Source organism: Alosa sapidissima, chromosome 16 (genome assembly GCF_018492685.1).
Source record: "Alosa sapidissima isolate fAloSap1 chromosome 16, fAloSap1.pri, whole genome shotgun sequence".
Lineage (NCBI taxonomy): Eukaryota > Metazoa > Chordata > Actinopteri > Clupeiformes > Clupeidae > Alosa > Alosa sapidissima.
In genome coordinates this window covers 18183862-18207395 of record NC_055972.1, presented here as the reverse complement: position 1 = coordinate 18207395, position 23534 = coordinate 18183862, and the positions used below count along the sequence as shown (strand labels likewise).

At 42.1% G+C, this 23534-nt stretch overlaps 1 protein-coding gene across 1 annotated transcript in view; it reads left to right on the top strand.

The window, feature by feature from the left end:
• The window catches only part of LOC121685278 (neurexin-1a-like), a 278292-nt gene that overhangs the window by 20248 nt on the left and 234510 nt on the right, over positions 1–23534 (top strand). Inside the window, 3 exon segments of the mRNA XM_042065720.1 lie at positions 61–78; positions 1317–1346; positions 2245–2256. Of these exon segments, the coding sequence (XP_041921654.1) occupies positions 61–78; positions 1317–1346; positions 2245–2256 (60 nt within the window).

Here is a 23534-nt window from a genome sequence, read left to right as displayed (position 1 = left end):
ATATGCATGCTGCTTAACCAACGTCTTCCTCTCTCTCTTCTTGCCTGTATGTGCCTCCAGAAGACAACTATGGTGAAGGTGGGTATCACTTGTTTCTTCTGGTTTTAGCGGTGGTTTAAATAGTGTCAGTGGGGGTATTGTGGAGGTGGTGCATTTGTGCTTTTGCTCCTCACAACAAGGTAAGTAATATTACTGTATGTGTTCCTGTGCCATTAGCCTTTGGGAGGATTCTTTCTGCCTATCCACAACTCTCTCTAGAATAAATGTTAAGTGGTGCATCTGGAGTTGATTAATACAGTAAGTGTAAATATGTGCTCATCCTCGATTTGAAATATTTGCATTCATTGTTGTATTTATCAAAATAGAAATACTTAATTAAAAAGACAGCTTAAACAGTTTGTCAGGAATTGAAGCCATAAAAGTGATTAAGAGTTCTTTGGCTGGCCCAGCTTAAGGTGGGTAAGTGATGGTTATGATCTAAGGTAAATCAAAGTGCTTTTCAAAACTCTACTTGGGAACTGCAATCAGTGCTATATAAGATATAAGGTCATCCTATTTGAGGGCGTAGAGTAGATGTTGCTTTGGCATATATTGGGTCATTGACAAAATCACTAGGTGTTGATTATGCCAGCTTGGCAGCATAAAAGCAAAGACGGATATCTTTTAAATAATCATTCTGTCCATGGCGTTTTGGTAATGTAATCTTTGAAAATGCTAATGAGTGCTGAGGATGTACTGCCAACAGACTGGTGTTGGCAAGCTGCTTCTTCGACGGACTCTTCAGGCTGATATAATGTTAACGCAATGCAATGCTATATTATTGCTTTGAGGAGGGGAAAATGATCAGACCCTACCACACATTTGCACTTACTCTAAACCTATAACTAATTAAATATGAATTTCAAATCAGTGTTGCATGATGGCTTCTTTATCTTTCCAGAGTAAGTTCTGAACATGTAGACTGGCACTATAAGGGGATATGTGGGCAATCGGGTTGGGTGCTATGGGGCCTTCCTGATGATTTCAACAACAGAGAACTTATAACTAATTTTTTCTCTATCTCTCTCTCGTAAGTGTGACCAATGAGACAATGCAACCAAAAGGTTGCAAATAGAGACAGCAAAACAAATTGCTCATTGGACAACCCTTGTCTAAGAGTCCCCCCCCCCCCCCCCTCATCCCTCCCTACCTCTCCGTCCCACTCTCTCCTGTCTGATGTGTCACAGGCATCAAGTGAGATCCCTGTGCTATAAGTGTGACAGATCCTTCCCATGATCCCCTGTTCTTTGCTGACTGTGCTCTTGTTTTCCTTTAAGGTCTTGCGCACCTGATGATGGGCGACCAAGGTATGGGTTCTGCTCCTTTTCCACTCTTGGCTCCATTGTCCTTTCTCCTCCCTCCTCCTCCTCCTCCTCTGTCTGTTACAAACTTGAGCTGCTTCTCACTTTTTTTTTTTTTTTGCCGCTATGCCAATCAGGTTTAGAGCTGTAGTTCAGGGTGTTCATACATTATTTTATTTCATGTTTTCTTGATGTTTATTTAATGATTTGCATTGCTCTTTGGCAAATGGATGGTGTGGTATTAATTTATGCATTTCTTTTTATTATTTTCAGTGGTCCCCATTCTAGTTTCTTTTTCAGGCTTAGAGCTTTAATGCCTTGCTTGATGTTTTCTTCTGTTGGTATGGTTCCATTATTCAGTGGTTCTTTTGATAGTATTAGTTTGAAACAGTGGCAGAGCACATTTTGTTTGTAGAGCATGGCTGAAATGAAATAACAAAATGATACAGTAGCAGAAGGCACTGCACCTTTTTTTCTTTCTTTCTTTCTTTTCTCTGACTGCTATGATGCCTGTCAGGAATGCACCAGTAAGCTTGATTGACATTCCTCTCGCCCCTGGCCATATACGCACCACCATTGCCTCATCTCAAAGCAAAGGAGAGTGACTTAGCATCTAGCTAGGGAGGGACACCCCTCCCAACACACTCTCATTCCTGTCACCACTGTTTTCTGCCACCTAGATAGATACCTAGACAGCCCCCCCCCCCCCCCCCCCCTTCCCCACTCCAACTCATGACGTTTCCTCTCTTCATACCAACACCATGCTGACCATCCCTCCGGCCTCTCATGACCATGTCTTATTAGTGTTTTTCTTCCACCCCCAACCCCCTCTCCCTTTGTTTCCCCTGTTTTTTTGTGTCTGGAATCTGCTCTCACCATGGATTCATTTCATCCAACTCTGTAGGTAAACAAAGAGGTACTAAACATTCTTCTTTCTATCATTTGGTGGACCTCTCACCTCTTGCACATTGTTGACATGAATGCAATGCAGTGCAATGTGATGCTCGCCATGTCTGGGCTTTGTGCACATGTGTGTGGGTATCGCGTCACTCCAGTGTCTGGTTGTTGGGTGTGTATACACAATGTTTGTGCTGTGCAGTGGAAAGGTAGGTGCTGCTTTTTTATTGGGTCCATACGGCTGGAGTGAACCCTCCCATTCCTTGCTTGGTGCATGTGTATCACAAATGACATTCACACGTGGGGCCTTTGGTTATTGGTCGACAAACATACCTGTGCGTTGGTGCTGCCGGTACAGCTGGTAACCATTTTTTTTTCTGACCGGGCGTGGAAGAAGGTGAAAACCTCTCTCGGTCGGTGATGAGCATCTCTTGCCTTCTCCAGACTGCTACCCCCATGCTAAGGGTAAGTGGTTGTCGGAACGTCACCATTTGACTCTTCTCCTGTGGCCTAGAACATCCTACGTAGCTTGTTGTTGGAAGTAGAGCCCTTCATGGACTTGTATTGTCCTTATACATTATACTATTTACAACATATATGTGCATAAAATTGAATGTGCATATACAAGATAGGAAATCTGAAATGCACCTTAAAGTCACATCAAGGTTTGGAGTCAAATGTTCTTGCTTATTTATGCTTACAGTATAATGATATTGGAAAACTTGAATCCCTGGCCATTATAACAAAAACAAAAAGTATTTGAAAATGTTAATTGACCAACAATGTATAAACTCACCCAAAGAGAAATTCAAGTGTTTCCACTGTGTACCGCTGCTGTTTTTGCTGAGCTTAGCTCCTGTGTGCTGTGTAGATTGTGTATCATGTGGTATGGAATCAGCAAATGGCAACCTTCAATTCCAGGTAAGAAAGGTGCAATAGAAATGTGTTGAATGACAATGCATACCATACTGTTCAGGTAAGCCCATTTACATACACTTACATGTTTTTTTTTTCCTTCATCAAATGTAGTGGACTATGTAAACCCACTAGATACATCAGCTACTCTATGTTAAATGACAACATGTGAGTTGTTTACACACACACACACACACACACACACACACACACACACACACACACACACACACACACACACTATTTAGTATTAGTGTCATGAGTATCTCACACTAGTAGTAGTAGTAGTAGTAGTAGTAGTAGTAGTACTAGTGGTAGTGGATGTGTGTAAAAATATCTTCTGCCCTGGTACAAGGTAAGTGCCATCTACTTCCTATTTGGAGCTGCTGCCAGAAGTCCTATTGGTCAGTTTAAAGTGTTAGATTTAATGAGAGTATTTTGAGATATATGGCCATTTTGGAATTGTTGTACAAAGATATGGGATTGATCTATTATGCACAACCTGAGAGAAACGTTGGCGATGAATTGGATCCAGTCTACTGTAGCTCATGAGAGCACTGATTTTGGTTTTGAGGTGTTTTGTTTATTGTGATGTGTTTTTCATTGCATCTATGTAGGGGATATTTGATGGCATATTCCCATTTTTCTCATCTAACAAGTTGGCACACAAATCGATACTAATCCACAGCCTCCCTGTGGCGGCGTGAGCGCATTTGAATTTCAGATTGTTCTGCCTTTTAATTTGTGTAGAAAATCTCCAGCATGACAATACAGTCAAAATATTACTCCTGTTCCCTCTGAAAATCTGTGGGCGTGGATCTGAACGGACCTCCAAGGACGCCAAGGGCAAAGGCCAAATACAAATACAAAGTCAGTGTGCACTCACTGAATAGCATTCATAAGACACCCCTCAGTCTGCATACAGTATACAGCAGGCTAGTTTACAGATATAATGGACCAGACTACTCTACAGATACATTGGACCACCACAGGTATGCCCATATAGAGAGGAGCAGTATACAGTGTGCTGTCCGCAGATGCCATCTCACTTCCTGTGAGCTCCCCTTCTCTCACTCCCTTCCCCCAGCCTGGCAGAGTTGGCAGAAGGCTGGGCAGAAGGGGTGCCGGTATATGTGCTGACTTGGCAGTGCCCACCAAACAGCAACACTTTTCTAATTCTGGCTCAGTCGACCTCTTCGTACCGTAGCACATCTTTGCTGGTGCTGCCAGCCCGGTGTTTGTAATTTCATGTCACAATCCACTTTAAAAAGATGTAGCAATCCTCTGCAATTGTGCTTACAGTAAATCATCCTCATGCATTTTTGTCATTGCAGAAAAAGGCATCCTTATCCTGTTTTATGAGAGGCTTTAGACATAAAACCTCAGTATTTCCTCACAGATTTGAGTGCTTTAGTTTACTGAGGTGCACTTCTGTGGAAAGTCTATGGGTCCTTGTGTATTAAAAGATGTTGCAAGTGTAACCCCCCCCCCCCCCCCCTATAGATTCCTGCTCTCATATCCCTGTCTGACTCAATTCCATCCCGAGTCCTCATGGATGGGACAAAAGATAAGTCATAATACCACTGGCACACAAATGGCGGCAATATTTAATTGCTGCCATCGCGGGAAGCGCCATGTGGAGCTTAAAGTGAGGGCTGGAGGGTGAATGGAGCGGAGCTCACAGGTGGAACCATGCTTTTGCTAAATTAGTGTACTTTTTAGTCTGATTGCTTTTTTGCTCTAAAGAAAATGGAAATGGGCTCTCTTTAATTATGTAAGGTTAATCCTCTGGGATTGTTGCTCTGGTGTTCATGACAATTTAGCAGAGGAAAGAGCTCTGATTCTTGCCAGTTAGTGTCTATTCTCATTATTATGCACCCGGCCAAACTGTCTTGGAATTGCTGTTTTGTTCCGTTTTATTAGATCTGAATCTAGTTTGAGGCTATGGCTTGTTTTCTGTCTGCTTCTATAGTACCTCCACAACATATGAGATGTTGATTGCAATCTTAATTAGAGTAAGGTTTCAGAAAGGCATTTTGAGATGCATAAAGGACAGGGTTGTGGAGGTTATGAATGGAGTCGTCACACCTGGTGCAGGAGACACAGAGGTGTACTATGCGTGTGTTGTACAGTAACAACACATATATATAAATCATGTTCACTCTATATTTGAATTAGCACAGAATTAAGTAAACTACCGGCTACATACCAGCCGACAGTTATTTGTTCTACCTACTGAAGGTTTATGTTTCCTATGCACCTCATGCCCTATGCTGTTGTTAGATATCTACTGCAGATACTCAGCATGTTACAGTCTTTAATATTGGTTGGTAATATAATATTAGAAGTTTACACTTCTACATTAGCATTGTTAGGATGTCATAACCTTGGCAGTCATTGTAGGTCTCTCTCTCTCTGTTTCTTTTTGGTGACATTTGTTGAGATTATTTGTTTAAATAGCCCTGATTATTCTAACATGTGAATAGCTAAGCACTGAAAACAATATGTCATTTAGTTCTGTTTCAAGTTCGGTTCAGACAGTCTGGCTTCCCAGAGTATTTAATAATGGGTGAAATGACATCAGACCATCCGAGGACAGAAAAACAACTAAATGAAAAAGAAGAAACTCACTTTTCTCTGACAACTTGTCCTACCTTTTGACGACTGTTTAACAGGATTCAGAGGAAGTCATCAGGAGACTTAGTAATGCCAAAACTTTAAGACCCCTTTTGTTGGCCAAGGCGATTAGTATTTTAACCTTTCATTCTGCTTGTCGAAATAAGTCCACGCTGTTTGACTGATTAAAACAAACCTCCCAACTTTTCTTTGTGGAAAAAGCACGAGGCAGTGATAGTGCTCAGAACTGCTTGTCGGTGAGGATTACACTTGTCAGTGAAGGGCATAGCTCGCTGTTGCTTAAGTATGCATTACAATCCCCTTATTCCTTCCAACGACCATGTTTCTTTCCTCCAGCATTTAGGTGCAGTATATGAAAGCCTTGTTTAATTATTCCAAATAACTTCTACCCGATGTAACCCTGTCATGGATGAGGAAGAGTAATGATGAAGTTATGCAAACACTCATATGCAAATAACTAGAATTCTCACAGGAAGTAGGCTAATTTTTAAAACTCAACATAAACAGCTGAAATGGTATTTTGCATACAAACATGTTTCATGCATTGGACATCAATGAAGGAAATGAGTTAACACTTGGCATTCATATCTCCATGCAGTAATTGGCAAGTGTTCTTCATGTCAAGCAACACTTGAGAATCTATAAGGTGAGATGTCACAGGTAGTCAGTCAGGTGTGTGTGATGGATGCGGTGCTTAGAGTCGGTCTGCCAGGCATTTTGGTGTTTGGGGAGACAGTATGGAGCAATGTGTCAGCATGTTGTTCGTCAGGCATGTGCATATGTTTGTTGTCTGACAGGTAGCACCTGAGCTGATCTGACAGTCACTTGTCCCTTTGAGGCTTGCTGCTTGGGATCTGAAAGACTTACCAATGTGATCTTTTTTGGAGACTGCTTTTCTGAGGGGTTCCAAGTGGGGGTTGTCTCCTTCTGCTGCTCATTCTCAAAGCACCAGTAAATCTTATGCAATGACTTATACGTTGTTTGAAAGTGACAGGACAGTACCTGCAACACCCTTGAAACAATGGTCTGTTGTTTGTCTTTTATCCTTTTTGTCCTTTTATGTTAAGGGGAGTCTGTGTTGGGCCTTGTGCTCTACCTGATGATAGGAAACTCTTGTCAGAACTAACCTTAGGTTTGACATTTGTGGTGTAAGTACTTACTTTCTTACTTATCACATCAGTCATGCTTTCTGTCCATAGCAGAGAGAATTCTGCAGTGGAATCAGGTTGGAAGATGGATGTTTATGACAGGCCCAGTAGGCCTGACCTGTACATGTATAGATAGTTTTGTTTGTTTATTTTTGTCCATGAAATTGCTGTATATTCCAAAAGAAAGATCCAAAGCCATGAATAGTGAGGAGAACCTGACATTATCTAATTTGCTTCACTTTCACATTAAATTTGCTTAGTCTCTGCCCAGAGCACTCAAATTCAGTAAAGCTGAGCATACCGAAATAATGGATGCGTCATCATGTCCCCCGGATCATCAATTGTGCCACCCTTAAGTAGGCACATTCTGTCTTCCTAAATATGTCTGAGAGCACGCCAGCGTCCGTGAGAGACTGTCAGAGCCTCCGAGATCCCCAGATTTATTCTTTCATTAAAGGAAATCCAAGGGTGGCAGCCATTTTGATTCCTCATTTTTACTACCTACAATAGAGAGTGTGTCCATGACTAATCTGTGAAAGTGAAAGCTTGATATTTCAAGGGTGATTTAGACCAAAGCAGAGGGTAGAGTTGTTGATATGAAGTCACATTTGGCATGAGGGGATTGGGGATTGACATAAATCAATGCTACCTAAAAAATCCATAAGAGAAATGAAGGGAGATTTCAAGGGGGTAAATATCAAATGTCAATATCTTTTTTTTCTCAACCAAAAGATAATTCCACTGTAAATAAACATATCCAACACTGAAATCTAAATAGACCTATCCCTGGCTTTGGTCTTAGGTAAACCAAATCATCCTTCTTAGTCATGCATCATGACACCTACTTTAAGGTATTGTACAGTGGCTTCAGCTCTGAAGCTGACTGCTTTTGGCTGCATTGGCATGGAGGACGGAGCGGTGCCAAGCATATGGAGGTGTGAGAGTTAGGAGAGCGGCTCGGGAGCCAGGCCCAGAGTGCTGAGAGGGAGCTGGCGTGCCATGGCTGTGTTTGACACAGCAGATTGAGACTATCATTCCCTGGCTCTCCACTCCGCGGTGTTATCATAGCTTCAGACGCTCTGGAGATGATCAGAGGGAGAGAGAGAGGGAAGAGAGAGAGAGAGAGTGAGAAAGAGAGAGATAAGGAGAGGTGGTGAGTGAGAGGATACACAAGGACAAAGAGGAACAAAAGGCTGTAAGTGTGAGAGAGAAAAGCAGATCAAGTGAGACAAACCTGACCTGTAGATAGCCAGTTCTTTTTCCCCCCATATTTTAATCACACACTGTACTATTTCTTCTTCTTGGCTTTACTCTGTGGACCAGTCTATGTTTGGGGAGTTCAATCAGTGCTTCTGTCCTCTGTGACATCAAATAGCATTGCAGTAAAAACATCAATATTCTTTCAGACTAAACACCATCCTGTCTGATGGCCAAAAATGTGTGGGCTGATAAAAACACTCTGTTAGGATTCTCACAAGAGTTTAAGCGTTTACAGATGAGCTACACCACTGGGTCATACTCCCCTACTGGCAAAAGAGGCAAGAATAAAAATACAACAAACTAACTTTGAGTTAATGTTTATCAATGGTCACTACTAAAATATATTTGTTGGTCGCAGTGACAAGCATATAAATTCTCCCAAACGTCGGGGAGGGGGTAAAAGACTGGGATAAAGAGGGCCAGATCAATATGAAATAGGCTCAGTTGGCTCCCCAGGTGGACTGGAAGGAGATCTCGCCTGGATCAATATTGTGGGTCGATGGCGGTGAGAGGCTGCTGTAATGAAAAACTCCATTTCTTGGTCCTGCTGAAATATATGGTGGAATCCAAACAAATATAAATAAGTAAATAAATAAAGAGGTAGATAGATACATAGAGAGAAAGAGAGAGATATAGGATGATCAATGGACTATATAGATCGATCATATGAGAGATATAGATTTGGCTGGGAAGCCTGTTCAAACAGGAAGTGAAGCAGTCTTCCACTTTTGCTCTGTCATCTCTTTCAGTTAAGGTTTTTGAAGTCACTCTCAGGTCATATGCATATGCATGCACATCTTAAGGTTTTAAGCAAAATGTATTCACCTGAATATGATTGTGTGGGATCTATATGAGGGGAAAATGAAGAGACCGAGAGAGAGAAAGACCAAAGGGACAAAGTTTGTGTGTGTGTGTGTGTGTGTGTGTGTGTGTGTGTGTGTGTGTGTGTGTGTGTGTGTGTGTGTGCGTGTGTGTGCGTGCGCGCGTGTGTGCGTGTGTGTGTGTGCGCGCGTGTGTTTTTGTGTGTATGTAACCAAAGGGACACAGAGAGGTGTGTGTGTATGCGCCTGTGTGTGTTTGTGTGTGTTTGTATGTGTTTGTATGCATGTGTTTGTGTGTATATGTGACCAAAAGGATACAGAGGTGTGTGTGTGTGTGTGTGTTTGTGTGCGTTTGTGTGTGTGTACTGTATGCATGTGTTTGTGTGTACAGTATGTGACCAAAGGTACACAGAGGTGTGTGTGTGTGTGTGTGTGTGTGTGTGTGTGTGTGTGTGTGTGCGTGCGTGCGTGCGTGTGTGTGTGTGTGTGTGTGTGTGTGTGTGTGTGTGCGTTTGTGTGTGTGTACACTGTGTGTGTGTGTGTGTGTGTGTGTGTGTGTGTGTGTGTGTGTGTGTGTGTGTGTGTGTGTGCGCGTGCGCTTGTGCAGCTTGTTTTCAGAAGAAAGGAAAGACAGAGGAGCCACTTTCCCTCTCTATGACTCATAGTGATTCACAGTCACATCCTTGTCTTGTCTGCCTATTGTACCATATGGAAGGCAGCTACTGCAGCGCTGTTATCCACACCAGAATGGATAAAAAAAGCAAACAAACTGCAACTGCCATCTTGATTTCCAAACACAATAGGGAAACCTCCTTTTGTAATGACTCAAAGCAATGCTGGTTTGATAAACAATTGAGATTTCCCAGTAGTGGAGAATAGCAGTTCCTTGATTGGTGTCTCTCAGGAGTGACATAAAGGCCAAAAAGTGAATGTCTGGCACCAATGCATGCTGGGAAAGAGGTGCACCACCCAGTGGGAAATTGAATAGCCCATTTCCAATGGAGTGCACTCTGGCAAATCCACTGAGGTCACTGGCAATTTGTCTCAGGAGGACCGCGCTGAGAGTCATTACATTCAAGACCAACATGTCCCGTGGGAGTTAGCCATTCTTTATAGGTAGACTTTCATCTTTCTCTGCCACAACGCACACACACACACTGTTTCCACTTTCTACGGCTCCCCCTTTTCAGTGGAATCTAAGTACATTTCTTTTTTTGAGAATATGAATCATTCATTGCATAACGGAGCACAATAGCATTTGGATTTGAATAGACATTGTTACACGAACGGGCGCACATGGTTTAGGAGTGTCATCAACGATGCTCCACCTTGTTGTGCTAATGCAGACAGGACAATTAAGCACTCACCACCACCCCACCGCCCCTCTTATTACGAAAAGGCCGTCCCATTAACCTCGGGTGCTACAGACAGATTTCATCCAGACTTTATAAATAGCCCTTTGCGTGTCCTCAATCACACGGAGAGCAGCTCTGTTTATTGTACTGATGGCAGGGAAGAGACTAATATCTGTGCCCTTCAGGTGAAACCCATAATGAATCATGGAGCTCAAAACAGGCATCGTAGATATCAGCCAGGAGAGGAAAATCCATATGCTGCTTTTTTTTTTAAAGAAATTGTAGTGATCAAACATGTTTTGTTGTTGTTGGATTGCCACTGACAAATATGTCCTCAGACCATTTGTTTTATTTCTTCTTCTTTTTGATATTTAATATTTGGGTAACACTTTATAATAACTACACACAATTCATCATTTATTAAGCCTTTGTTACTTATTAGTTAATGGTTTGTTCATCATTACTAATTTCTAATTTATCATCAGTAAAGCATTTGTTCACACAGTTATAAATAGTTTGTTCATAGTAAATAAGCCTATATCTAAAATATGTTTATACATTATTGTTAATACTTAATAAATTATGCAGTAATATGTTTTTGATTAAGTAATATTTCCATTATTTAACAGTTGTTACATACACATGCACTAATGATTAGTTAGGGTGAGGATACATATTTTATAAACCACTTCCTAATACTATAATTCATAATTAACTCAGGAGTGGTTTGTTAATGATATTTTGTGAGCTCATCTAAAGTCAGGACGTTTTATGCCTTGCAACACATTTACAAATGAGTTATAAAGTTTACACTTGCATTCATTAATTTAGCCAACACTTTCACCCAAAGCGACTTTCACATGTCAATGAAACCTTAAGGGCAAGGCCACATTGGTGGACACCAGGGTCAACTTTATGGATTACTGCATGTTAACCCGGCTCCCTATCGACTACACTATCTCTGCCCAGTGGTATTACAACAGTCAATTCAAAAATATAATATAGATATGCGTGTTTACTATGAACAAACCATTTTTAACTGTGTGTAAACAGGAGTTACAGATGAGAATTAATGTAGGAATTATGCTTTACAAACGAAAAGTTCCACATTTAATAATAGTTTACAGATGTTTAATAACAGTGTGTAGTAAACTGTAGTAAAAACAGAAACTCTTGCATAGTTGTAGGGGTTTCTATCTGGGCCAAGGTAGTGTAGTGGATAAGGAGCAGGACTAGCACACAGTAGCCTGGAAAGTTGGGGGTTTGATTCCCGGCTCTCACTGTTATGTCAATGGCCTTCAATTTAATTGAAATGTGTACGTCGCTTGTCTGCTAAATGAATGAATGTAAATGTAATCTTTACAACTCATTTGAAAATGTGTTGCAAGGCATAGAAAGTCCTCACTTTAGATAAGCTCACAACATATAATTAACTAACCCCTTGTAACTCCTGAGTTAATCATGAATTATAGTATTAGGAAGTGGTTTATAAAATATGTGTATACTTCATCAACAAAATATTATTGCAAAATTTATGAACAAACCATTTATCCACATTTAACCATGTCACCACAACTGTGTGTACAAATACTTTATTTATGAGAATTAACATAGGGACAATGCTTTACAAATGATGAACAAAGAAAATGATTCATTATAAGTGGTTGTTTCATTACTTATAAGTATAAATCATGTACTTACAAACATATTTTTGGATAGGCTTATTTACTATGAACAAACCATTTATAATTGTGTGAACAAATGCTTTACTGATGATAAATTATGTATGAACAAGAAATTACTAATGATGAACAAACCATTAACTTATAAGTAACAAAGGCTTAATAAATTATGAATTGTGTGTAGTTATTATAAAGTGTTACCGATATTTGTTATATGCACTTGACACAGATTCTACAGTGGCCATGTTTCTGAGAAAGCAAGCCATCCCAGAGTGGGTGCTGCATGTAGCGATTGCCCTGGAGAAAAGATTTGTTCTACAATATTTACCCATTTGGATGGAGCGCAATACAAAGGGAGAGGAGAATGAATCAGAATTTAAATTAAATGCGGATTATGGTTTTAACCCATTTCACTTTTGAAGTGCAGGCTTTTTTGCCTGTGTGTGTTTGTGTGTTTGTTTGTGTGTGTGTGTGTGTGTGTGTTTGCAGTGTCTTCCACACTCTCGCCTGTTTTTCCTCTTTTCTTTTCTTCCAACCTTCTCCTTCGCCTTCCCTTTATGTATACTGTACCTTGACCTTCCTTCTGTGCATCACCAACACAGCCATCGCTTTTCACCAAACTATTTCAAAGCACCCACATGGCAATAAGAACGAAAAGTGAGGGGGGAGGCAGGACATCAGTGGGGGAACATATGGTGGATTTATGCAGGTATCGTAGACTATGACCTGAGTATTCAGTTTCTGTCACCTCGTCCCTATTGTGGAGGCTGTACATTGTGTTCTTGCGATTGTTCTTGAGAGATGCCCAGGCAACACAATGACCACATTGAGGTGGACAGTACATGGAGGCCTCCCCTGACACTCCCCTGGACACATATTTTGCACTCTGGCTAAATTGCCACACTCATTCATGCAGCAAACAGGAAGACCCAATGAAACTGACCTTTCAATGGAAGCGCAGATAGAAACTGTAGTAGGTTGCCAGCTGGACTGCGTTATACGTCAGGCTATCAATGGAGATCAGACCTTTATTGTGCATAGGGGAGAGCATTAAGGTGGATAAGTAGGATGGCGAGCAGAAGTGCCATATGTCTTACGCAAACACTAATCTTGGGGTGTGTGTGTGCGTGGGGGGGGGGGGGGGGGGGGGGGCAGTCCTGCTGCTTTTATGGGGGTTAGCTTGAGTGGTGTATTATTGCCAGCATCACTATCAGAGTATCCTCTACTGACTGAAATTTGTAAGAGAGGGAGAGCGAGAAAGAGAGAGAGTGAGAGAATAAAGCAAGAATAAAGCAAGCGTAATTTCCTGGTCATTGGATTTCAGAGTTAGTCCTGCCAGGGTCACAGGTTAGTCAGGCAGAGCAGTGAGGAGAAGGTGCAGAATCTCTTATTAGTGCTGCCATCATGGTCAAGTCACAGGACCACTGCCGAGTTCCACAGAGGACACAGATACAGCCTGAAAGGACAAAACAGAGACTATGATACTCCTCAGTGCTCAAATACATGGAAATATCCTTATCTCTTTCTGGTTCTCAATTACTGTGTGGCGTCTTTAATGTGAATTGACACTATGCATAATGCGATATGATAAGTATGCATATTGAGTAGTGTTGCACAGCAGTTTCATGCTGTAGCTTTGGTGTGTCCATTGGCTCTGTTTAGCCCACAGCTTCACAACGCTAAATCACGTAGTGTCCTGTTTTCACCGCACATCTACTGTAGCCTGTATCCGATGGGAATATTTGAGGACAAAAGATTTGAAGCTCTCTGCTTTGTGTGCTGTAAAATCAGACTAGGCTGCAGTAGAAAAAAGAGTATGGGGAAAAAAACAAGGTGGCCTCCATGGAATTGTGGTTTTATGTGATGCCTTAGAGGACAATCACAGTGAAGCGGTAAAGCATGTAGTGGTCTGCTCTGTCTGTTCCAGATTAAGACAACAGCATGGGTGAAAGCTTCCTCTAATTTTGTAGTCCCATTTGTTGGTGAGCAACTTGAGGATCCTGTTGGCTCAAGAAGGGCCAAGGTGATGGTGCACATATTCATGAGTCATTCCTTGTAATTAACATTTCAGCATGGTTTATTGTTTCATGCACTGATGGTAGATGCAGTGCATCTTTGATGTGAAAGCTTTACCACAAGTTCTGTCCACTCCTCCAATCTTATATAACCCTCAGATGAAAAGAGACTGAAATCTATTTCAGCTTTTTACATTGTGCTTATCACACTTTCCAGGCTGATCTGATTAATGGATGCATAATGTTAAAAGTCTTTGTATGAAAATGAAACTCGCCACACCACTTAATTGCCCTGAGACATCTCAACGCTACAGAATGAAACACAATACCTATTAAGATGAAAGAACATGTAAAGATGAGAAAAAAATGTAATATGTTAAAAGACTGTGGGGAATAAACACAAAAGAGAGAATTATCTTCATGTATAATTCATGGAGTGCAAAAAATGTCATGGGAGACCAAAGATGTTGGTGGTAGTGGATGATGGCAGTGCTGGTATTATTATGAAGATGTTTCTAATCTGTTTTATTTTGAGAGTAATAGAATTCCCCTTGTAATGCTCGTTTTGTAATGAGATGGCAGCAAGATTATTACCGTACCATTGTTTGGGAGTGGAGAGAGCGCAATCATTATGTCATTTTTTTGCAATAGTCGCCAGATGAATTGTAATGTGGTGGTAATGGAATCGCCTCCCCACAGATAGCCCAGGAGTACACTAACCGTCTCTGTGATGAACGCAGGTGGTGGTGGGAGGCCTCTGTGTTATTTCGCTTATTATGATCGCACAACAGATAGTGTGCACGTCGTTTCTTTATTTGCCATGTTTGTAACTTATTTGGCTACCCTTGAAGTTGACCGAGTCTGAGTGTGTTTTTTTTTACATAATTGTTGTTAGATATCTTTTTGGACAGGATGGGTTTTTTTTTTTTCTAATTTATTGTCCATGTGCATAAAAGAGATAAAAAAAAAAAAAATGGAGTTTAAATTAATTTATATACCTTCAGTCTCCCTCGAAAAAATCTTGCAGACGCTCTGGTAGGAGGATATCAAGGCATAACTACCTCTGAACAGTAAATACTGTATGCTTCCTTCAAAGGCTCCCTGGAGCTTCAAAGGCCATGGTGGCCTCCAGAGGGGTGTGTGTCGCCCCCCCCCCCCCCCCGCGCCCCCCCGCGCCCCAGGTGAAGGTTATGGGCAGAGCCACAGAAGGGTGGGCTCCTCTCTAATGACGCTGTTTAGGCAGGTGAGGCTCCTGGGGCATTTTCAGCTCCCCACCCTCGAGAGTTCCAGCAAGATCTAGGCTTCAGAAAAGGAAAGTCCAACCACATATTGGTTCCAACCATTCACTAAACCAGCTAATCCCAATTAGCACAACTCTTCAGTCAGGTAGATCGGCCAATTAATGACATCAACTGTGTTAAATGCACAGCTAGAAAGACTACACGTCTAGGCTTGTACTTTCTGAAGCTGGTTGTCCACCTCTGGATCTAGAGGTTTGCTTTTGCCCACTATGTGCAGTGGCCTTTGGCTGTGTGCCGTTCAGTGCTGTGTAATCCATGTGATTGTCTTTAATCCCACACTGGCAGAGTATTAAATGGCATTAAATAACAATGGTGACGTCAATGAGGGCAACAGAAAGGCTACGACCACCATCACTACTATCACTACAGCACTTGCTATAATTAGATGCAAAACAAAACAAAATACAGACAGCTGGTTGTGAAAGTCTCTAAGTTTGGAGTTGATAAATGCAATGGATTTGAACAATGCTGGCATAACCACCCCTTTGTCCAAATTCACAGAAACATGGATGATTCATGAGACTTATTCTGGAATGGTTTAAAACATTATGATCGTACTGTGTCAGAATATTAGACACACACATTGAAATAATGAGCGATTGTCCTACGTAGATTAGCAATTGTACAATATAATAGTTTTTTTAAAAAAGAGAGAGAAATTGGAATATAGAAATTGGATATTTCACTTTTTAAAACAGAGAATGACTATCTCATACTGTACATAGTACGCGTTACAGTTTCCTTATTTTTCCTCCCTGGTTTAAGATACATGTTAAATGAGTCTGCCTTGATCTAATTCTGTGATGATTTTAGCATGATTATGGCATTTTGTCAAAGTTCACATCAGCCCAATTAGTGTTGCCGTCCGGCTGTGCAGAGGGAGAGGGTCAGCGGGCGCACAGCACCACTGCAGCGCAGCATGCTGGCAGTCTGATCAGCGCCATGTACACAGCCAGCCACTCGCCGGCTGCCACTCCCCCAGCCATGCACCACGTCTCAGGGAGGCAGGGAAGGAGGTGTGCAGGCAGCACCAGTCACAGCGTGTGTGTGTGTGTGTGTTTGAAGTTCACACCTCTTATTAAAAAGAACTGCGGTCTTTTTTAGCACTTGAGGTGAAAAATTGATCCAAAAGGGATTATTCAAAAGATGATTTTTGTAATACATGTGTATAAATGCTATTGCATATGGGCATGGAAAGACATGCATACATGGTGTTACATATGACACATGACAGGCTGACTAGATATTCATTTGAAAAACAAAACAAAACAAAAGACAAGTGATGTTGAGGAGGACTGTGTGATTTGATCAGTAGTGGTTATGTTAGAGCAGGGTAGCCGAAAACTGGTTTTATGAAAACCATGGAGGAAAAGATTATCCTTAATATGGTGATGGGCAGATGCATTTCAAGTTGAAGGCAATTAATCAGGTCATCAATATGGGAATAGAGGATTTATTTTGGCAGAAATGACCCAGTTAAAAAATAAAAATAAAAATGTTGGATTATAGTAACCAACCATTCCAACCTTTAGATTCCCTTGGTTTTGCCATCCTGAAGCAGAGCAAAGCAGAAATGATGTTTTGAGGGCCCCTGGTATACCTCCACCATGCACTGGAACATACCACTAACAACATATTTAATATAAAGCAGTGTAGCCTGGGCTGCTGTTTGCTGTAATTGGGCGGCCATCTCAGGGCGTAAAATAAGCTTGGCAGATCGGAGCTCAAGATCCCTTGCACATCATTAAGTGTGAAATATAACAACCCATCCCAAGACTGCCTACCTTCCTCCCCAGAGGGAGTGAAGAGTGCTGGACTGGAGGAGGTCTCTGTTATTAATGTGTAGCAAACGGCTCTCTCTCCTTCGCCCTCACATGAACGGATTTGGAACTGTGCAGGCACTCAATCCAGCTCTAAATATGAGCTTCGGTGCCGCAATAAAGATGCCTTCTCTAATCCACTTGCTGCTCCGTACGGTACTTGATCACGCAGCTCCACGTGGGCTCTGGAGTGCATGATCACCCAGTAGCATGTACCGAGTGGTGCTGTATGTGCTAGTTTGAAAGCTCTTTACCTGTGGATAGAAGTAGTGAAGCTCCCAGGGATTCGCCGATTTTTTTCCCTTGAAGACATGTTTGCCACATTGCGTCAGAGATGTTTTTGATTGGGTCCTCCGAGGGCTGTTCCGGAGAGGATGTGTGCGACTCACGCAGCTTGCGGGAAGGGGAATATGACAGGTTGAAGGTCAAAAACGATCGACCAAATCTCTTCTATAGACCGTCTCAACACACACACACATACACACCCCACACAAACAAAATCTGCTTCAGATGAGAGCAGGCAGGCTGGGACCGCTGCTGGGTCATTGGTCGGGTGTCAATAAAACTATTATGGACCACTCAAAACAGCCTCCTACATGGCATAAACAAACCATTAGCTGGAAAGATACGGCCCTGGGAAATAGAAATGGAATTGAAGCGTTCAGTCTCAATCAGATGAGTGCGATGCTGAGCTCCCCCTTGCTTTGTCCTCTCCTGCAATGCGATAGTGAATCGGCGTTCATTAACATTAACAAGCTAAATTGCTTTGGTCTGTCAAATTGCATGCTTGTTTGAGAGTTATCCAGAGCTCTTGCTTATGGCAAGACAGCCCCATCGCCACTCACTCAAGTTCACAACATAATTAAATGCTACTTCAAAGCGTCTGTTGTACAAGAATGATATTCTAGGTAAAATGTAATTAGCAGTGCTATAATGGTAAGCCGTAGGGCCACCATATGCGGATGTGGCAACTTATTTCCTATTTAGACTGGGTGCCAAGATGTTATGTGCCTGTTATGTATATATACATTAGGCCTACACATTAGAAATATATATATTGTTTGGTTTGTTTTCATTCATTTTTAGCTCTTACTTCCTAAAAGAGTTGATAGCATGCCATTCAGTGGCTATTTTCATTAAGGAAACAAGAAGTATATGAGAGGTGATGACATTCACTGTTTGGGGAGCACTGGACTAATTGGTTTTGTCTGTGCTATCCGCACCCATATTGAACCACTGCCCAGAGAAATTTGGCAGTCATAAAAAGGAAAAGGATATTGTATGAGGAACTTGTAAAGGTCAATTTAGGATGTGTGGTCCCTTTCTTTTATGTAGCTGCTTTGACTTGATATGATGTATTTTCACAGATGTTGTTGCCAAAGCTGAGTGAAAAGCATGGTTTGTGAAATGGCTAATTACCCCACACAAATGAAACAAAAACAATAAAGAAAAATAAATGTACCGGTAATTGCTGGACAGCATCTAGTTCTCACTGCTCTAGAAAACAACAATAAGTTTGCTCAAAAAGAGGAGGTAAAAAATAGCATGTCAGCGCAGACATCCGGCCTCTGTAATACAGCCATCTTGGTGAGATTTTGAATGCAACAAACAATTGGACAAATCTCTCCAGTTTGATCTGCAATTCCATAGTCCAGAATCTAGTGCTTAAACTGTTAAGCTGGTCTTTCCTCCCTCTTCTTTCTGAAGGATTACATATTGCATCTGCTGCAGACCAGCTGGTGAAATGCATATCTGTTGTTTGTGCAGCCTCTGGTTTCATGGACATTTGCCCCCCCCACCCCCCCCCCCAGCATCCGGTGCAATAGTCATTCTGTAATTGTTATAATCTTTTCCTTGACAGGAAATTCTTAAGCACTACAATTTTGACATCTGCAAAAACGTTGTTACAGAGCCTTTCTAAAAGGGAATCACTGCAAGAAGCATTCCAAGCCTATGGACTTTCACCATGAATTGTGAATCGTGAACCATACAACCAAACAAGCTGAGAGACATCTTAGTACAATTTATGAAAATATATCTATGAATGCAGAAAGGGTAAGCTTGATCAAATGAGGTACATACTGCCTTGTTCTTGTCTGGATGTGGATGTATTTTTTTATGCCCTCTCACACTACAGAGACCTGTGTTTCCTTTTTTCACTGAATACTTGTGTTGTGTATTTCTGTTGAGTGGGCATGATTCAGCAGAAGTCAAATAAGAGTTATGTACTTGGTGTGCTACATTTATCAGTGGCTTAAATGTAGCAGCATTTAACAGTGTATACCCACCACAGTAGTGTCTGGGAAGCTGCTGGTATTTACACGCAGCAATTTCTACACCCAGATGGTTCACTAAGATCTTTTGTTAGAAAGATCTTAGTTGGGGCAGCCGTGGCCTACTGGTTAGCACTTTGGACCTGTAACCGGAGGGTTGCCGGTTCAAACCCCGACCAGTAGGCACGGCTGAAGTGCCCTTGAGCAAGGCACCTAACCCCTCACTGCTCCCAGAGTGCCGCTGTTGATGCAGGCAGCTCACTGCGCCGGGATTAGTGTGTGCTTCACCTCACTGTGTGTACACTGTGTGCTGTGTGTGTTTCACTAATTCACGGATTGGGATAAATGCAGAGACCAAATTTCCCTCACGGGATCAAAAGAGTATATATACTATACTATACTAGAAAGTATACAAACCATTATATTTATACGTGTAGACACACAAATTCTATTCTGGACAGACATAGCCACTGAGACACCTGTACACCATTTAGACAATGTTATTCATTGGATTTTTAGTTAAAGAAACTATTTGAGAGTATTTTTTTTCAACATGTGTAAAACTCTTTCTAGTTTGTTTGGTCAAATAGTAAACCCCTGGCTTGATGTACAAACATGGAAAAATCTCTCTTCAATCCATCACTGCATATTAGCATAGTTTTTTTTTCTGACAAGTTATTTTGATTGCTGCTGTTAAAGAAAGGCAGCCATTTGCTTGCATAAAGGTTGTTTTTCACCACATTGGCCCAGTGAGGTGGAACAGTCTCGCTTGGATTGGCCTCACTCGTTTCGCCAAGTCCCTTTTGATATGGAGAGCATGTAGCCGAGGTTGACTGCCTGATCTTGATCTCCAGTGCAGCTCCTTTTTTGGTTAAGTAAACAAAAACAGCGAATGAAAAAAACACACACACACACATACCGCAGATGGAAAAAAAAGAAGAGCAGAGACACGGAGCCAGAGAGGAGAAAATTGACGGCATTAGTTATCAAAGTGATTGTTATGAACTTTATCTTCAGCCAAAAGCGAGCAAGAACAAATGGTCCTGTCAGAACAAACACACCATCCATAATTCCTGCTCCTTTTGTTCCATAAACTGTTATTCCAGCCACGCCGGCCTTGGCACCCGAGATAAATAAGTGGAATTAATTTGTTGCCGGGTGACAGGGTGGAGACGGTCGGATCAGCATTGAGAAACGGACGCCTGATATTATTAATGACTCGACCGCTGAACTGCAAGGACCACAGTCATTCTGAGGGAGGTCAGGGCAAATGGAGGATGGAGGATGGAGGCTGCTGGGGGGGATAGTGAGGGGGAGGGGAGTTACTGGAAGAAAAGTGCATCGCAGAGTTGTTGAGGAACTTTGTGGTGTTTGCGGTCAGAAGTACAGAGAGGCCTGCTCCTCATGTATTTTTTGTTTAGCAAGGCTTCTGTGAAAGAGTTACGCTTGGTCTTAGGGTTGAGCCTGGCAAATAAACACTCCTTGCATCTGTAAATGGGTAACATTATTGGCCATTTTTGACATCCTAAATGTTTTTCTCAGATATATTACAAGGTGTCTGTAGAATATAATTGTCATTACTTCCAAAATTAATTGAGATGTTTATGGACATTTTGATAATGATGATGCATCATATTTCCCACCTTATAATTATATTCCACTGTGATCATTTTGGCATTAGGCTTTCACCTGTACCTTTTCAAAAATACATAAATCCTGCAGTTTTTCCTTATCAGTGCTTTCTGTACGGTATCCCATGTTTCTGTATGGCATCCCAGATCTAGAGTCGCGGCACGAGTGAGATATGAATGTTGTATCTATCCTGTGGGAGGTCTGCTCTACTCTGATGAGAAGTGATGACCGTGTGGAAACCCAGAGTCATTTCTCCACCCACTTCTATTAGCTCCCACATCCGTCTATGGGATGCTGATGTGCCTGACCAGTCAGGGATAATGTCCTCCTTTCACTGTCTGTCATCACAATTAGAGTAGCTGGTACATATTAATTATAATGAGCAGTGAAGCTACCCACAGACTTCACACACAGGGTTTGTAAATATTACCTTTTGTCAAAATCCTGCATGATCTGTGTAGCTGCTGATTACCTATTTAGCCATTTCTGCTCCTCTGATGTTGATAGTCTTGGAATGTATGTTCGTGTCGAAAAGTTAACCAAACCTCATATAAACTCCAATAAGCTGTCCAAACAGCCATGATAATAGTAGTCATGTGACAGCAGCAGCACTGTTGAAAGGTGCTGACGAGAAGTGCAGAGCTAGTTTTGATGGCATCCATAGATCAAAACGTTGTTTTGCCATCCATTGTCTTGCCCTCAGCTTGACTTCACTGAGCGCTGGCACAGTTCTCTCCCTCATGCCATGCTGTAGACAGCAGAATGAGCTCAGCTACCCTAGGATGTGGTGGCCCTGCGTGGGGCTGACAGACGATCTATTGTCGCCCTCCCCTCCTGGCGTACAGAGGGTAGATTATGGAGGCTTGACAAACATGTGATTATTTGTGTGCAATTAGCCAGGCCGTGTCCCGACGGGACAAATCAGGGCCGGGTAATTACGGAGAGGACGCAGGGGGAGTGGCGTCTGTGTCTCTACTGGGGACGTCAAGTCAACCTGGGGACAACCCCCCCAGTGCACCGCACATTGTCAGGGCTGGAGCTGGAGCGGTTCTGATGAGGAATGAGAGAGGGACACGCACACACACACACACACACACACACACACACACACACACACACACACACACATGCTGTGTGTGAGTGTGTGTGTGTGTGTCAGGTGTTGCTGCTGCCACAGAGGGACAATGCTGTGGTGTACTTATCAACAAGATGGACAGGGCTTGGTAGAAGGTGGTAGAAATGGACACACACACACACACACACACACACACACACACACACACACACACACACACACACACACACACACACACACACACACACACACTCACACTAACAAACATACACACACACACCATGACCTGCATCTACTGTGTGTGTGTGTGTGTGTGTGTGTGTGTGTGTGCGTCAGGTATTTCAGCACTGTCACAGATGGAAATGACTGTAATTATCAGCAAGATGGACAGAGTTTGATGGAAGGTGAAGAGAAATAAGTGGCCATGAATAGATCACAGAGACCAATTGTTGACCCACACACAAAATTACCATTTGTGTCATTCTTCTAGTTGGTTTGAGGTGTTAGAAAGCCTTGGCAATATTGTAGCAATATGACAGTAATTTCGGTTCAGATAAAGAAGAGGCTCTGATCAAAATAGCTGGCAAAAGACATCAGCAAAAGTTCCAAAAAAATTCAGACAGGAGACCCAAGGTAGTGGAAATGAATAATTCAGAGCCTCATTTATGATGAAAGGCGCTCTACCTTGATGAATGGTCTGTCACCTTTAACAAGGAAATATTGCAAAATGGGACGCACTGTGCATATGATTTTAGGGGTTACCGACTAGCAGCCTCTTTTCCCATCACTCTGTCTCTCTCAGTCAAATTTTTTAGCGAGTTCCAACTGTAATTACATTTAAGAAAGTTTACTCCAACAGTAGTTACTTGAAGAGTGCTGTCCACAGGTCAGTGTCCAGACATGCCCCTGCACATAACTGCAACGATGTTTGACCGTCTCGAATGTGTGATCAAGTAGCTAAGGCCGGTTTTCTAGCTTTCCATCCCCAAAGAGCATGCACTATACTAAGATAATGTGAGATAATTGAGTAAGAACGACCTTCTCTCAGCTTCTTTTTGGGCTGAGGCGAGCATCATGGTCTTATATACCAGTGCCTGAGTATTCTGCTCAGGCACCCTTAAGGCCGACGCAGGTCCAGTTGGACATCACTGTGTGCCGTGTTCCTGGATCAATCCAGTTGCCTGGCAACAACGTGGCCTAATTAGCCTTGAGACATATTGCCGGTAGGCAGATCACACTGTTGTTTTGACCAGGCTGCAGGTTTGTGTGGAAGAGCTCACTGACTTCCAAGTGGCATCTGCAAGGACAGGATAAACGTGTGTGCGTGTGTGTGTGTGTGTGTGTGTGTGTGTGTGTGTGTGTG